We start from the raw sequence: 17,699 nt of genomic DNA on the forward strand, positions 1-17,699 counted from the left end.
TGGCTTCATCGTTCATGAATGAGCAACCAATTGATATCGGTACGCAACTTATAAGAAGAGAATTTCATAAAGAGAGGGGATTGCGTGATCGGCAAGATCCTTTATTGCTCCCAGAGGAAATTCTTTTCAAAAGATACCGCTTTAGCTAAGGGGGAATATTGTACCTCAAAAATGTATTCGGACCTTATACTCGAAGTCAAACTCAGCGACGTCAGGCTCTCACAACCACACAGACAGTAGTCATTGCTTTGAGGTTTTTTGCAAGCTGCACTTTTTTAATACCAAAAAAGAGGGCTATATGGAACATACCTATGGCACACATTGAGGACAAATATATGCAATGACCATCCATTACCTGAAATGAAGTGACCACTGCATCCTGCCACTGGTTCTGAGGAGGAGCTTCCCCCTGGAATGCTGTCAGAAACAGGGCGATGAGCATTTTGCTGGAGAGCCAACTCTTCTGCACCATGTGGACCTCCACCTGTTTTTTGCTTGTCTGCCTTATTAGCTTTAAAATTAATGTTCCTTAAATTATATATGATTATTTATGTCAACAATTCTTTCAACAGTTATATACCAATATTTACTAGTTTGAAGTATATTCTTGTACTTCACTTTAACCTGTTCCCATGTTCTCCTTGTGCTCACGTTTGATCTGGAATTATGACATATTAAATAATAATCTGACACATAGGAAACGAAACGCTGCTTTCAGTAAGTACAATGCACACGCGTTTAATTTGTCGGCCACTTTTTGCCAGCCGCCTTGTGCATATTAAAATCTTGAAATTTTTCATGTCCTTCGAATAAAAGGTCTTGCTCCACTTGTGTGAGAGAAAAAACATGCGCCCGTTCTTTTGTCATTTTGTTACAGCCTATCAAAGACTTGCTGATCATGTTTTCTAGACTCAATATATATGGGCTTTTCAATCAGCGTGGGCGCGCGCATTCATCTTGGATAATTAGATCCAGCTCGACTAATCTAATACACGGCTGCGTTCGAAAAACTGACTTATCTGGATGAGTTTCACCGGCATTAACTCATCCAAGATGAGGCATCTGATCTCGGAAGATTTAAGCGACGTACGGAAAATACCCCCCAGGGACTGATCTGATGGGCTTTAAAAAGGTGAACAATCATGCTTTTCTATCATTTAATAGCCAAAAAATACTCTTTCACGTGGTAAGCTTTAGGAAAGAAAAAGCATAAAGCAAAAGAGACATTTTTGTAAAAATGATCTACAAAGAGCAGCTGGTATTGAGTGAGCCTAGGTAAGAGCTGAAATCTTGGAATTCCATGTAGCACCCATAAAGTGCCTTCTACCTAACAGCTGCAATGACTTTTGGCATTTGAGTTGTTCCTCAAGATAAATGTTAGAAGTGACTACACTGGTCTGCTCTTATCAGGTGACATACAGAAATGACTATCATTTCATGCTGCAATTTTTTTAAAAGCTCCTACATAAAAAAATGTTTCTACTATTAAAAGATATAAAAATATTACTGATCCACTTTAACAATAGAACACAAGCTCTTACGACAGGCACAGTGGGCTAAATGTGTAATTTTTTAAAATAAAAATATTTCTTAATTAAATTTAAATCATTAACATTTTATAGTCATAGAGCTATGAAGTTTTTTTTTTTCCTCCTTTTTACTGAACCGGTTTTTTATGATTTGATCTCAAAAATCAATTTCACACCTCACAGGCTCCCACTAGCTGTTGTCTGCATTTGATCTCTAGTGGCAAATTGCAGCTTATGCTGAAGCTGTGGGCAAACTTATCCGAAAAACCTTAATTAGAACAAAAAGGCTGGAAAAGAAAGCTAACAAAATGCACACACAGTACACCCTTTAAAAGGGTAAGTTTGGTCATTTTCAAGCCAAAGTCATTTTTTTCACTATTATGCATTCTATTGTTCTTATCGTACAATTGTATGCAAAATTCATGGATTTTTTGCTAAAATACTGTTAAATAAATGCTTCCTGAAAAAAAATCAGCACTAGGTATAAGCAAGAAATAATATTCACATAGGACTGATACGCCTCTCCTCCTTCACATTCATGGGTTAAGTGTCCTATCTTCAAGTGTCCTTCAATTTAAAAGCTCAATTCCATGACAACAGTGTTTCCAGTTTATGACCAACACTGGTTTTTCTGGAAGCATTAACCTGCTTAGTGTTAGACCCAAGCATCACTCAAGCAACAGAGTAGACACGTCCTGCAGAAAACCCAAGGTTTTCCAAAAAGCGTGCCAAAAGCGTTAGCGCCAAATGTTTCCCAGGCAACGGTATAGGTGTGTCTTGTGGAAGCATCAGACCCGAACGTTACCTGGGCAGACATCTTCTCCTAGCCTAGTTTATCTTTAAACTAAATATTCTTAAGGGCTTCTTGTGGTCTGTTTTGTCGATTCTGTAGTTATTTCTCTCACAATTATTTGACTTAAGTGTTCTTTTTCAGGATTTAGACAAATACGCTTGTCATTTTACATCAGTGTGGCCAACTATGAAGACTCATCACTGAACCATACTTTGTAATCCTGAGTTTATGCCTCATTTCCAATTTAGAAAAGCCACCCTTTTTTTTTTTTTAAACTGAGAATATATATGCTTCACTTAAAAATAATTTATTACAGCAAGTTATTGTATACCATATTGTGAAAAAAAAAAGTCAGGGGAGAGCGGGAGATAAAAACAAAAACTTACCCTTAAAATCAGGCTGCAATAATTCTACCTATTAGATTTGATTAACTTTATTAATTCCACTGTACAATGTTCATATTTACAAATATGAAACAAAGGATTTTTTTTTAATCCATTTTCTTGAAACTGACTTAACCAAAATGACACCATGGCAATTAAAGATTTCCCAAGAAATCAATCAGTTCACAAAATTCCTTCTCTTTGCTTTCAACAAATACTCTGGTACTTTCATCAATCTTGGACAGTCCTTGTTCCTGGAGAATGTTTAGATACTCCTCTTCTGACTAAAAAAAATAAAGGAACAACTAGTTAAAAAAAAAAAAAAAAATTTACTGCACCTTTTTGTTAATTATGAAAAAAAATAGAAATTAGCATCTTAAATGATCAGTTTTTGTTTTATAAAAGATGTCTTGTGGATTTGGTTTCTATCTGTACCTAATATCAATATACTTTCAGACAGACTGTTCATCTGCATAGACAAATAAGAATAGTCTGCAGTTCCTATCATATCAGCAAGATTACGGGGATGATGTGATAACCAGTGATTACAGGAAATTTAAAATACATATAACGATGACAAAACACATGTTGGCAATCTGTATGCTTTCTGCAGCTAGTGATTTGAGGCCAGATATCACATTCCAACAGGAGACACTTTCTGCAGTTACACCAAAAATAAACAGCCAAAGCAAAAAAAAAAAAGGTAGGGATGATCCGATCAGGTTTTTAAAGACAGATACCATTCACAGATTTCATGTTACTTGATCAGCCCATTCCAATGTTTTTCTTTATGCTTTTAAAAAACTTTTTACACTGATCTCTTGCATAACCAGGCAAATTCCAGGTTTATGTCCTTTATTATTTTTGATCTGTGGTTCGTTAAATCCGTGGATACGAAAGGTGACTGTAGTACTTCTGTGATATATACAAAGTACAGTGAAATTAGATTTTTTTCCTAAATATAATCATGGTTACCATCATCATTTATAATAAAAAATATTCAAACTCATTTACTACATTCTTTTCCCCAATTAATATAGATTACTATATATTAACTGAAGAGAAGTTAAAAATGGGATGATAAAAACCACACACTTACTTCTGGCTCTGTAAATTGCCCATAAGCATAACTTTTAATTGGAGGAGAAGGTAGCACATCAGTAAATAAATCCTTCAAGCTCTTTGCAAAAAGATGCAATTCTTCATTGTCATATACATAAACTGAACCATTAGAACAAGCCAATACTATACACTGCAGTCCTAGAGCTAAGGATGGAATGTTGTCAACAAAACCAAGCACTGCCATCTTCACTTGCTGTTGTAGGTATAAACGACTCCAAGCTTCCTGCATCTCTTCTCGTCCAAAAAGCACAGTGTCATCAAGAATACCTATTTCCAGTGGTAATCCTCCGAAAATCTTCAAGGGCACTTGTTTTCCTCTATGTTTCAGCACAAGTTGAGATACTTGGTCAAGATATTCTATAAAAGGAAAAACACTTCACTATTTCTAGTTTAGAAAAAGTTCAGAATTACTCAAAATATATTAAAAATATATGCAGCAAAAGCAACAGTTCATTAAAACTTTAGTAGGTGCTTACAAATGTCAAAATTGAAAAGTTTTCTGATATTTAAGATTATACTTTAAAACTTACCAGGGCATTCTGTAAGCTTACAGAAATCATTTTTCACTTGTTTGGAATCTCTGTCATCATTGTAGTGGTCATCAAAATCACTCCTCTTTCCCCTTTAAGGCAAATGCAGTACAAACAATACCATAAAACATGAGGCATTAAGTAAAACTAATCTATAACATGCTGTCCTTTTTGTCACACCAGCATTCATCAGCATGTCATTATAATTTTGGGGGGAAAAAAAGCTTAAAAACAGGTGATATTTCAGATAAAAATCAATTCTGTCAATCTGCATGTAAATGATTTGGGGATTTTTTTTTTAATTCTTTAAGTTTCAAAAAGAAATACAAGAAGAAAACCCATGTAGGCCTACCTTTAAATCCTGTGTTAATAAACAATAGTGGAAGGCAAGACTAACAAACAGATTAAATGCAAAGTATTTTTGGCTTTACCATTTCAAGGGAAAAAAGATTTTGCAATTCAAAAATCAGAAATTAAAACGAGAAGCATATTGATTTATATTAAATTCAAACTGGACATTAGTGTTAATAATAATAATAAAAAAATAATAATTTATTATTATTATTTTAACTTCACCTGTTTGTTGTCTGGTACAAATCATGTAATCGATATTTAACCCACTTCCTATTGTCCAAATGACTTGAAATTTTGCACACTTACTCATTTCCAATGACAATAAATGAATCAATAATGAGTTTCACTAATTGATCAATTAATGCATGTTAAGAAATGAAATTTTCATATTAAGAATAGTTAAAGATTTCACCAATAGATGGCGCTAGTAACAGACAGAAATATTAAATGAAGTGTTAGAATATTGATTACAAAATTATACTAAAACAAACCCAAGACTAAAAAGTTGAAAATATATATTTAAAAAAATACTTTTTAAAAACCATGCTTATATTAAGTCAAAAAGTGTACTAAAAAGTAAAAAAATAAGTCTCATACATCACTCGTAAAATAAAAGCGTGGGTGCTTTTCATCAATCAACATTCAAAAAACACTTAAAATCTTGGCAAAAGCACCCACGCTTTTATTTTACGACTGATGTATGAGAGACTTATTTTTTACTATTTAGTACACTTTTTAACTTACTTGAAATTGCTGAATAATGACATTAAATAAAAACAGACGACCTTTTCTTGGAATAAAAATAAATTGCCTCATTCAAAAAAAAAAAAAAAATTCTGAAGAGATAACTGAACTCACCTTGTTAGGATAGTCCGACAGATGTCTTTCTGAATGTAAGCTACAGACATGTTCTTCAATGTGTTAAAACAAAAGTATATCGGGATATAAACAAAAGTGCTTCCTGGTGCAACCTAAGAGACACAAAATTGTATTTCCATTAGTACATTTTGAACTAAATACTGATAGGAGTATGTTAAAAATGCTAGATAAAACTTAATTTGTCCATCATGAAGGAAATCTTGGCTTTTTACAAAAGCTCATTAAAGAAATACCTATAAACGTCTGATAATCTATCAAATCAAACAACTGTTTAAAATGTTTATTTTCAACTGTACATTTGTTGTAAATTATACAATAACATAACTGTGGCATTACATTCAATCTCAGTACAAATTCGAATCACAGTGGCAACAGTCACTTGCATTGTCTCAAAATTAAACCTATCACGCATTACAGAACACGGCAAAGAGTGCAAAGAATTCCAACGTATTCTGTAAATACAAGTATGAGGACCATACCACTGGCGCATCGAACATACCACAGTGGAAGCAAGTCACGAGAATACCGAACTGCCTGAACATTACTAGATGTGTAGTCAGTGTGCTCGGAGACAGACTGTAAACTTAAGCTTTCTGGTGGGAAGTTTGTCGAGGCGCCCTTGGGATGGGTGGTTCCCTGCGAGGAAATTCGTAAAAAAATCAAAGCTACCCGGGTTGCGACGTGATGCTAACCTAAAAACAGCGTTCTAGTATGTCAGATATTACGCCGTTATCGATTTGCTGTTAAATTTACAAAAAAACGAGAAAAGGGATTTGTCAAGCAAACTAAACATGAGTCAAAATGGGAATACAACAGTGACATTGTTGTCTGACATCCCGTCTCATGCTTTTTCTTTCTTTTTTTTTTTATTCATAATAACGAAGCAAGAGATAACAAACGACAGTCGTTTAGCATGCACATCTATTCAAAATGTCGGCCAGACTAAAGAACTGTCACATGATTGGATGTTGAGTATCCACCAATCACTGTCTGCTGTCTTCCTAATGTCATACACAAGGGCGTGTTAAGTTTCGTTATGAATAATCTGGTCCACTGCCAAAGTCGCCATTATGTTTGTTTCCGCGCAACGTCCCGATTACAAAAAAACATAAAAATAATTAGAGAAAACTAATTTAAGAAAGTAAGGCAATCGTTTACAACAACATTAAAACAAATACATATAGCGTGAATGTTAAACATTCTATAACAAAATAGTGGGCTCTGGCTACATTATATGACGACAGTCCTTCGCAGGAATATATATAAAAATACGCCCTGATAAACCCCGTTCTTTTTCACGATAAATACTTTTAAGTCACGATAGTATAACCTTGTTACCAAGTAAAAAGATTAAAAATAATAATCTTACCTTTACAAATATTTTACTTATAGAAATAAAAATAATCTTACCTTTAAGAATATTTTACTTATAAATATAGACAGATATAGCTATCTATCTATATTTTTATTTATCAATATAGACAGATAGATGTATCTATCTATATTGATAAATAAAACATTCTTCTCGACTGCGAGCAGGTCTTTTTACAAAATGTCTACTTTACGGAAGTTGACGCAGCTAAATTTCTGAGAAGGGTATTGCTGCAGACCGGAGACATTATGGGCGGATCTGAAGGCGGGATAACTGTAAATGGAAGTGGATAGTATTGGCTAATTCAGAATTTCAACGAATGAGATTGTTGTTAAAGTATGACAATCAAAAACTCACTCAACGTTTGAAGTTGTCTATCAAGTGTAACTTCCACCAATCTTTTCACAGTTAGTGATCCCTACCGCTTTGAGGTTCCGCCTCATAGAGTTTCTTTTGAAATAGCAGCAGCGAAGAAACTCTATTAGACCAAAGAACAAGCGACGAAACGAATTGTTATTTCTGACAATGGAAGTAAATTTGCTTCTAAATTAAAACGTATGAAATTTGCAATTGCTAAGTTTTCTTCGTGTTTTTCAAATAACTTTTTGTTTCGTTGTTGTGATTGTACGTTTGTATAAATATTAATAAATATTGTATTCACGTTTGTATTAATAATCATTTTCGCTGTAGTAATTGATGCATATTCAGTGCTTGAAGTGGTCCGGCACTCAGCGGTGCCGGCAAATCTTCAAACGACGCAAAGCAAGTTTCACGGGCAACATCCACCCATACCCACCCCCTCTCTGGTGCTCAGTGGAATGCTAGTAGATCACCACCAGTAGTTTGGTTCCCTATTAACTCTGTGCATATTTACATTTGTGAGATGTTCGATTAAAACGCTGTAATGTTATTTTACATTTTTTTAAACAGGATCATATCACGATCAAAAATACCACAGACATTCCGTCCATACTTCAATCTTCAGATGTGTTTTTGTGCCCTTTCTGTCATCCGCGACTGTATTCTTCACGCTCATATATACGAGCAAATGAACACTTGCGAGATCACCGCAGAACAGCAGTTTCCTACGGAGGTACATGTATCCCACTTTTCCCATTAACTCAGGCTGAGTATGGGTGGTAAATATTCAGTGTTTCCTTTTTGTTTTGTTAACAATTTATCCCATAATTTTATGTGGCCATCTCCTATGGTCTGGTTTGGTGGGTGCCAAATGACCTGTGCCTTGTTAGAATAATTTACAGATACTGGTAGGCCTACTTGCTCTGAGTGTACCATTGCTGAGTGCCGGTGCGGGTACCCAGCTTTTGGAGACGCGCCTTTTTGGGATGCTTGGACAATCAAAGGTGACACCTCACATCCAACCAGGGGAAAATAGTTTAAATAAGCTTGGAATTTTACATTTTTTAATGTCTAAATAAGTTCATATAGTGTTACTTTAAATACACCAGTGTGTGTTTTGGTGTATACAGGTAAACTTTTACTGGCACTCTTTTTTTTTTCTGTTAAATGAATAACATCAATATTTTAATGTCTAAAAGTCAGGACCAAGAAGATCATGGCAGCAGTGAACTCATTGAGGAATATACTGATACAGCCACACCAAGGTATTAATGTAGAACTTAGTCTACCACTGTGGTTTGATACTTGGTTCAACTTGAGTAAAAACCTTAAAATTGAACATGGTATGAAGGATTGTCATAAGCTTTTTGACCTGTTGTCACATGGGGAGTGTTAGTTTGGTTATTTTGATGGTTAGAATAAAAATATCTTCAAAGCTTTTCTGTGACTTGCATATTACTTTAGCCAGTGTCCGGACTGGTGCAATCATACTACTCTGAAGTAATGGATGTATTCAGAAAAGCTAATGAGATCACATCCAACAGGAGTTTTTGTAGTGATCCACAGAGTAATCCTCAGTTTCAACTGTCTTCCAATGTGTCCACTTTTCCGAGAAAACACAACTGTTCAGACCAAAACCAGACAGCTTGCATACGACAAATACTACATGTGACAGTCTGGTGCATTTATTTGTGTGTGTCCACAGTGTAGGAGAGCAGGCTGGCTGTGTGGCTGCAGAAGGGCAGCTGACTGAAGAACAAGTGGCTCAGATTTTTGCAGCTGCAGAGATCAGCAGGGCCTACAGGAGGACTCATCATGAAAAACAGTTAGAGTTCATAATAAAGGACCATGGAGCAGATGATCACTTGCTGGTAACTTAGTTCAGATGACAAGTAAAACTTTGGTATTGTAATCTATCTGGCAGCAAAGAGCTATGATGACTTTATAGTGCCAAACACTTGTATTTTCTTGTCCAACAGGCTGTTGTATCTCGTAAGGTATCGTCCAAATGGTTAAAAAATTATGAAAATCCTAAAGGTCACCTGTAATGACTTATATAGAAGATGAGGAGCTGATAGATGGCCTCTACAACTTCTTGGATGAAGTGCTGTGAAGAGCTGTAGGCACTTTTGAGAGGATTGACAGAGTTCACATCATTCTGGATGTGCTGATGCCAGAGGTTAATTAGCCTTCAGTAAATCTCTAATGAGTACAGAAAGTGTGTCTATGAGTAACATCCTCTATTTTTCTGTGTTTTTGATGGGCTCTTATTAAAGCTGTACAAACAGTTGAGAGGACTTCTCTGCCAGAGGCAGAAAATCTGTTCATGGATGGACCAGTAGACAGTGAGTGGTACGTCATGTGGAAAATAAACAGTCCTTTCTTTTTCTTTTCAGCGCCATTATTCTGATAAACAGAATACCCTATAGTTGTTGTGAATTTAGACAAGAATATAAACTAAATATATATAAATGTGAATATATATGTTTAAACTGACATTTAAACTGTACATTAGTACATTTTTAGTATTGGTAAAATTACATTTAGAAGTATGCCATATGTAGCATTTATTCTAAACTTTACAAGGTCAAGAATTGTGGTTTCAAATGACAAATGCAGAAGTGTTTCTGGTTGGTATGATTAGAATTTGTTCATTTGTGTGCTTGTTTTTGTTTTGTTTTTTTAGTGAGAGGGAAGAGTTTGACAAACTTGTTTTACAACAGTTGGAAGTAAAAGGAAAGCAACACTGAGGTATTTAAACTCAGGATTACATCTCAACCCTACTCAAATAAATGTGTCTCTTTACTTCTCTTTTGCCTTTTTTATTTCTGTGTGTTAAAATGACTGTGCATAATAGAGTTGTATATATTTAATGTAACTATTGATGTAAATAATAAAGGACACTTTCTGTTATTGTTAAAGATTGTTGATTAAGTTCTGTATATTTGAAATTGCTTGTCTGTTTTTAGACAATTGATGTCATCTGGAGTTTTTTCTTTAATTGTTATAACTGCTTTGTACAGTTGTTATGAATTTTACATTGTTGTTTTATTTATATATAATATATAGAAGCGGGCATGCTGTTGTTTTAATACTTCAGTATATTCCTTGATCAATTTGTTTGTTAAATTTAATCTTTGTGCATTCTTTCTTTCAATTCAACTGACCAATCATTATTGATAATTGTAAATATTTCTTGAAATTGTTGCACAATTTTTATATTGAATAATTATTAATAAAATCTTGTTTTTGGTAGTGATAATACTGAGTGTTCTGTTTAAGAGGTGCTGGTCCAATCACCTTGCGTATTAACACTGTTAGAACTGATAGATATGACCAGAGCCTCCACTTGTATCCACATGGTTACAAATGGTGTGCGCTTTGCTAGTAATCCCACAAGATAAAAGAGCTTGGAAACTGAGCATCCTGATCAAGGCTTTGCTGTTCACTTACAAACTTACTCTAGAATAATATGGTTCTTACTTATCTTTTATTAGGAGTCACATTTTCAATAACACTTGCATTTTTAACTTAAAATACAGGTTTTACATATGGGAACAAAATTAAAAGAAAAGGATTGTATACACCTGATAAATAGTCAAAACTTTTGAAGATCAGTATTTTAAAACCATGACTCACAGCTAGGACCTTGTTATTCTAAGGTCTTGACATTATATATATATAGATATATATAGATAGATATTTCTTCTCAAAAAATGAAAGGAACCCTTTTTAATGAGAGTATAGCATCAAGTCAGTGACACTTGTGGGCTATTGATCTGCTCAGTTAAGTAGCAGTGGGGCTTGTTCATCAGTTTCAGCTGCTTTGGGGCACTGGGGGGGGGGGGGGGGTTAGAGCAACAATGAGACGACCCCCAAAACAGGAATGAATGGTTTAACAGGTGGAGGGAGGCCACTGACATTTTTCCCTCCTCATCTATTTTGTCACTCGTTTTGCATTTGGCTACAGTCAGTGTCACTACTGGTTGCATGAGGCCATACCTGGACCCTACAGAGCTTGCACAGGTAGTCCAACTTCTCCAGGATGGCACATCAACATGTGCCATTGCCAGAAGGTTTGCCATGTCTCCCAGCACAGTCTCAAGGGCGTGGAGGAGATTCCAGGAGACAGGCAGGCAGTTACTTCAGGAGAACTGGACAGGGCCCCTCGTAGAAGGTCCTTAACCCATCAGCAGGACTCACCAGTTTCTGCTCCTTTGGCCAAGGAGGAACAGGATGAGCACTGCCAGAGCCCATAGAATGACCACCAGCAGGGAGGCCACTGGTGTGAATGTCTCTGACCAAACAATCACAAACAGACTTGAGGAGGATGGCCTGACCTCCTCTAGTGAGCACCATGGAGCTCGATTGGCATTTGCCATAGAATACCAGAATTGGCAGGTCTTCCACTGGTGGGCACCCTGTGCTTTTCACAGATGAGAGCAGGTTCACCCTGAGCACATGTGTCAGATGTGAAAGGGTCTGGAGAAGCCATGGAGAATGTTATTCTGCCTGTGGCGTAGTTCAGCATAACCGGTTTGGTGGTGGGTCAGTGATGGTCTATGGAGGCATATCCATGGAGGGACACACAGACCTCTACAGATTAGACAACAGTGGGCACCTTGACTGCTATTAGGTATCTGGATGAAATCCTTGGACCCATTGGCAGACCCTATGCTGGTGCAGTTCCTCCTGGTGCACCACAACGGCCGGCCTCATGTGGTCAGAGGATGAAGGAATTGATCCCATTGACTGCCCCAAAAACACCTCTGGGTGGGATATTATGTTTCAGTCCATCCGACGCCACCAGGTTGCACCTCAGACTGTCCAGGAGCTCAGTGATGCCCTGGTCCAGATCTGGGAAGAGATCCCCCAGGACATCATCCTTCATCTCATTAGCAGCATGCCCATACCCCCCCCCCCACACACACAATATTGTCAGGCATGCACACAAGCACATGGGGGCCATACAAATTACTGAGTGCTATTTGGAGTTGCTGCAATGAAATTTCGGCAAAATGGACTCGCCTGCCTGCCTGCCGCATCGTTTTTTCCCTTTGATTTTCGGGGTGTCTTTGAATTCAGCCCTCTGTAGGTTCATCATTTTCATTTCCAACAAATGATGTGCCATCCTGTTGTTTCTAACACATCAGTCCATAGCAGCAGAGACAGCCAGCAAGATTTTTTCCCATTAAGATCTCATGTGCTTTCAAAGTGCTCCTTTAATTTTTTAATATACTATATATGTAATACATACTATTGAAAACTACATTGATGTAAACCACATTTTCAGTATAAACCAATGAGAAACGACAATATAAAAATGCCTTACCAGAAATATCATTGCCAAAATAAATTTCCAGGTGTTCAGATTGAATTATTTAATGGCTATGACTTGACAGACTCAGTGCAGTGTGTGCTAAATGACCAGTTAAGTGGAGTCGTTTACAGCTGTACAGGTGGTTATGTCAGGGCCATACTGGAGTATACAGACTCGGTGTGCTCTGAATATGCTGTTTGCTTGGATACTCATATAGGATTATGTCCAGCTCAAATATCTGCCATCTCTATCTTGTTACCAGTCGTGATGCTGATGCTCATCAGTGCCTGCTGTACAGTTGGACTCCTGGCCTCCTCCAGTCTCAGAGACCCTAAAGACAGGCTGACGTGTTCAGCACACCAGTAGGACCTGATGGAGTCAAATGGAGGAAAAATGAGATATGAACAAACATCTGTCATGTTTTAATCTCTAAATGTAACTTTTGCTTAAGTAGTATGTATTATAATAAACACATATTTGATGATCTTAAAGAGGTATTTAAAATCCAAAAGTAATAAAGGTCCAATTACGTCAAATAATTGAATACCCTGATTAACAGGTGCACAGTCACAAAAACTGCAAAATTATTACTCTTTTAAAAGGCATAATATTTGCTCTTCACAGATCGTTTAACATAGTAAACTTCATTGTAAAAATAATAATTGAAAGGTGACTATTAGCACTATGACAACTGTGTTTCTTACATTTAACATTGATAACACAGAGACAGCCAATGGATTCTTTAAAGTCACAATTTTTTTAGGGTCCAGGTATGGCCTCATGCCACCAGTAGTGACACTGACTGTAGCCAAATGCAAAACGAGTGACAAAACAGATGAGGAGGGAAAAATGTCAGTGGCCTCCCTCCACCTGTTAAATCATTCATTTCTGTTTTGGGGGTCGTCTCATTGTTGCTCCCCCCCCCAGTGCCCCAAAGCAGCTGAAACTGATGAACAAGCCCCACTGCTACTTAACTGAGCAGATCAATAGCCCACAAGTGTCACTGACTTGATGCTGTACTCTCATTAAAAAGGGTTCCTTTCATTTTTTGAGAAGAAATATCTATCTATATATATATCTATATCTATATCTATATATATATAATGTCAAGACCTTAGAATAACAAGGTCCTAGCTGTGAGTCATGGTTTTAAAATACTGATCTTCAAAAGTTTTGACTATTTATCAGGTGTATACAATCCTTTTCTTTTAATTTTGTTCCCATATGTAAAACCTGTATTTTAAGTTAAAAATGCAAGTGTTATTGAAAATGTGACTCCTAATAAAAGATAAGTAAGAACCATATTATTCTAGAGTAAGTTTGTAAGTGAACAGCAAAGCCTTGATCAGGACGCTCAGTTTCCAAGCTCTTTTATCTTGTGGGATTACTAGCAAAGCGCACACCATTTGTAACCATGTGGATACAAGTGGAGGCTCTGGTCATATCTATCAGTTCTAACAGTGTTAATACGCAAGGTGATTGGACCAGCACCTCTTAAACAGAACACTCAGTATTATCACTACCAAAAACAAGATTTTATTAATAATTATTCAATATAAATTGTTCAACAATTTCAAGAAATATTTACAATTATCAATAATGATTGGTCAGTTGAATTGAAAGAAAGAATTCACAAAGATTAAATTTAACAAACAGACTGATCAAGAAATACACTGAAGTGTTAAAACAGCAGCATGCCCGCTTCTATATATTATATATAAATAAAACAACAATGCTAAATGCATAACAACTGCACAAAGCAGTTATAACAATTAAAGAAAAAATCCAGATGACATCAATTGTCTAAAAACAGACAAGCAATTTCAAATATACAGAACTTAATCAACAATCTTTAACAATAACAGAAAGTGTCCTTTATTATTTACATCAATAGTTACATTAAATATATACAACTTTATTATGCACAGTCATTTTAACACACAGAAATAAAAAAGGCAAAAGTAAAGAAAGAGACACATTTATTTGAGTAGAGTTGAGATGTAATCCTGAGTTTAAATACCTCAGTGTTGCTTTCCTTTTACTTCCAACTGTTGTAAAACAAGTTTGTCAAACTCTTCCCTCTCACTAAAAAAACAAAACAAAAACAAGCACACAAATGAACAAATTCTAATCATTCCAACCAGAAACACTTCTGCATTTGTCATTTGAAACCACAATTCTTGACCTTGTACAGTTTAGAATAAATGCTACATATGGCATACTTCTAAATGTAATTTTACCAATACTACAAATGTACTAATGTATAGTTTAAAAGTCACTTTAAACATATATATTCACATTTATATATATATTTATTTTCTTGTCTAAATTCACAACAACTATAGTGTATTCTGTTTAACAGAATAATGGCGCTGAAAAGAAAAAGAAAGGACTGTTTATTTTCCACATGACGTACCACTCACTGTATTCTGGTCCATCCATGAACAGATTTTCTGCCTCTGGCAGAGAAGTCCTCTCAACTGTTTGTACAGCTTTAATAAGAGCCCATCAAAAACACAGAAAAAGAGAGGATGTTACTCATAGACACACTTTCTGTACTCATTAGAGATTTACTGAAGGCTAATTAACCTCTGGCATCAGCACATCCAGAATGATGTGAACTCTGTCAATCCTCTCAAAAGTGCCTACAGCTCTTCACAGCACTTCATCCAAGAAGTTGTAGAGGCCATCTATCAGCTCCTCATCTTCTACATAAGTCATTACCCGGTGACCTTTAGGATTTTCATAATTTTGTAAACCATTTGGATGATACCTTATGAGATACAACAGCCTGTTGGACAAGAAAATACAAGTGTTTGGCACTATAAAGTTATCATAGCTCTTTGCTGCCAGATAGATTACAATACCAAAGTTTTACTTTTTAGTTAGCCAATAAAAGGTGTCATTTTGCTTGACTACTCATTTCTTCATCAGAATAATCTATGTTAAAACACTAATAAAACCACTAGTTCTGTGCATAACTGAGTAAACATTGTACATATATACACATCTGTGATAAATTAGCTTTCTGTTTTAGACTTTACCCATCTAATATCCATGGTATCTGGTGCTCATCTGTGACCCTAACCAGACTACCAGGCCAGGGCAAACAGCAATTACTGAAATAGCAAACCTATTTTTAAAAACACTTTAACTGTTTTAACAGTTTACTGAAAATAGACATGGATCTTTGTACAGACATGAAGTTTAACCTATATACTCTTTAGCCAACTTACATCTTAAAATAAAACTGAAAATACTAATTTATATTGAGCTAATGTAGGTTGCAGGTTTGTTCTCCTAATGTTGTCTGTTGTCATTAACAGCACAGCAAACTACATCAACCACTGCAGTGTTTTACATACAACAGAAAAACATAGGCATTTGACCTGTATATGAAAAATATGACACTACAGCTGGTTAAAGTGCTGCAAGTGCCAAACAATTTCTTCTTCATCATCATCACTTCCCACTTCTATGTGGGGTCAATGTGCTTGATCAGCACTCTCCATACAGCTTAGCCCTGAACTTACTCCCCTCAGACCCTTGCCCTTCAGATATTCTTTTACTTTATCCATCCATCTCTGCTTATGGCCTCACTAGCTTTCTCTTCCCCTGTACTTCCATTTTTATCATCTTTTTACCCACATACACATTATCTCTACTCATTACAAATTCAAACCACCTCAGTCTACTTTCCAGTATTTTCTTAAGATACCTCTCATTTGTGTTGCTCCTGGGATTGTCTCATTTCTTATTCTGTGCATAAATAAAGTAGGTGAAAAAAGTCCAAATGAGATTAAAAGAAAGGACTGGATACCATACGTGGTAATTATCAATACAGAAAAATTAATTCATTGATAAATTGGTTTAAAGATTACTCAGCCTGAGTTAATTTAAAAAGTGAGATACACGTACCTCCGTAGGAAACTGCTGTTCTGCGGTGATCTCGCAAGTGTTCATTTGCTCGTATATACGAGCGTGAAGAATACAGTCGCGGATGACAGAAAGGGCACAAAAACACATCTGAAGATTGAAGTATGGACGGAATGTCTGTGGTATTTTTGATCGTGATATGATCCTGTTTAAAAAAATGTAAAATAACATTACAGCGTTTTAATCAAACATCTCACAAATGTAAATATGCACAGAGTTAATAGGGAACCAAACTACTGGTGGTGATCTACTAGCATTCCACTGAGCACCGGAGAGGGGGTGGGTATGGGTGGATGTTCCCCGTGAAACTTGCTTTGAGGTGTTTGAAGAGTTGCCGGCACCGCTGAGTGCCGGACCACTTCAAGCACTGAATATGCATCAATTACTACAGCGAAAATGATTATTAATACAAACATGAATACAATATATATATTAATATTTATACAAACGTACAATCACAACAAAGAAACAAAAAGTTATTTGAAAAACACGAAGAAAACTTAGCAATTGCAAATTTCATACGTTTTAATTTAGAAGCAAACTTACTTCCATTGTCAGAAATAAACAATTCGTTTCGTCGCTTCTTCTTTGGTCTAATAGAGTTTCTTCGCTGCTGCTTTGTCTTCTTTACTTTAACAGAGTTTCGTTGCTTAGTACAGAGCAAGGCTATTTCAAAAGAAACTCTATGAGGCGGAACCTCAAAGCGGTAGGGATCACTAACTGAAAAGATTGGGGGAAGTTACACTTGATAAACAACTTCAAACGTTGAGTGAGTTTTTGATTGTCATATTTTAACAACAATCTCATTCGTTGAAATTCTGAATTAGCCAATACTATCCACTTCCATATACAGTTATCCCGCCTTCAGATCCGCCCATAAAGTCTCCGGTCTGCAGCAATACCCTTCTCGAAATTTCTGAGCGTCTCACATGTAGCCGCCTGCGCGAGGGTTTTGCGTGTACGTCAATCATTTTTATTCACCAATTACATTTTAGGATGGGGGTGGGATCGTGGTATAACAGGTTTGATTTACCAATCATTTTAAAGGCGTATCATCCATTATTTTGTTATTGTCTTAGAAACTAATCGTCTTTGTATCTTCCTGCAAATTAAATTTAACT

General features: G+C 36.0%; 1 protein-coding gene and 1 long non-coding RNA gene across 3 annotated transcripts; both read right to left on the reverse strand.

The window, feature by feature from the left end:
- Positions 1-2,739: 2,739 nt before the first annotated feature.
- LOC114664832 (uncharacterized) lies at positions 2,740-7,167 on the reverse strand. The gene is made up of 5 exons (XM_028819119.2): positions 7,001-7,167; positions 5,570-5,682; positions 4,358-4,449; positions 3,805-4,184; positions 2,740-2,989 (listed from the first exon to the last, which is right to left on the reverse strand). Exons 2-5 carry the CDS (start codon positions 5,617-5,619, stop codon positions 2,861-2,863), a joined length of 651 nt encoding a protein of 216 aa, XP_028674952.1. The 5' UTR covers positions 5,620-5,682; positions 7,001-7,167; the 3' UTR covers positions 2,740-2,860.
- Positions 7,168-10,795: 3,628 nt separating this feature from the next.
- On the reverse strand, positions 10,796-17,295 carry LOC127530145 (uncharacterized). 2 transcript variants are annotated; one of them, XR_007936653.1, is made up of 6 exons: positions 17,125-17,295; positions 16,561-16,723; positions 15,232-15,433; positions 15,059-15,134; positions 14,663-14,727; positions 10,796-13,011 (listed from the first exon to the last, which is right to left on the reverse strand). It is a non-coding gene; the product is annotated as an uncharacterized LOC127530145 (long non-coding RNA). The 2 variants fall into 2 exon arrangements; XR_007936652.1 differs by having other exon boundaries at positions 15,059-15,433.
- Positions 17,296-17,699: the final 404 nt, after the last annotated feature.

This window comes from Erpetoichthys calabaricus, chromosome 14 (assembly GCF_900747795.2).
Source record: "Erpetoichthys calabaricus chromosome 14, fErpCal1.3, whole genome shotgun sequence".
In the NCBI taxonomy this organism is placed as follows: domain Eukaryota; kingdom Metazoa; phylum Chordata; class Cladistia; order Polypteriformes; family Polypteridae; genus Erpetoichthys; species Erpetoichthys calabaricus.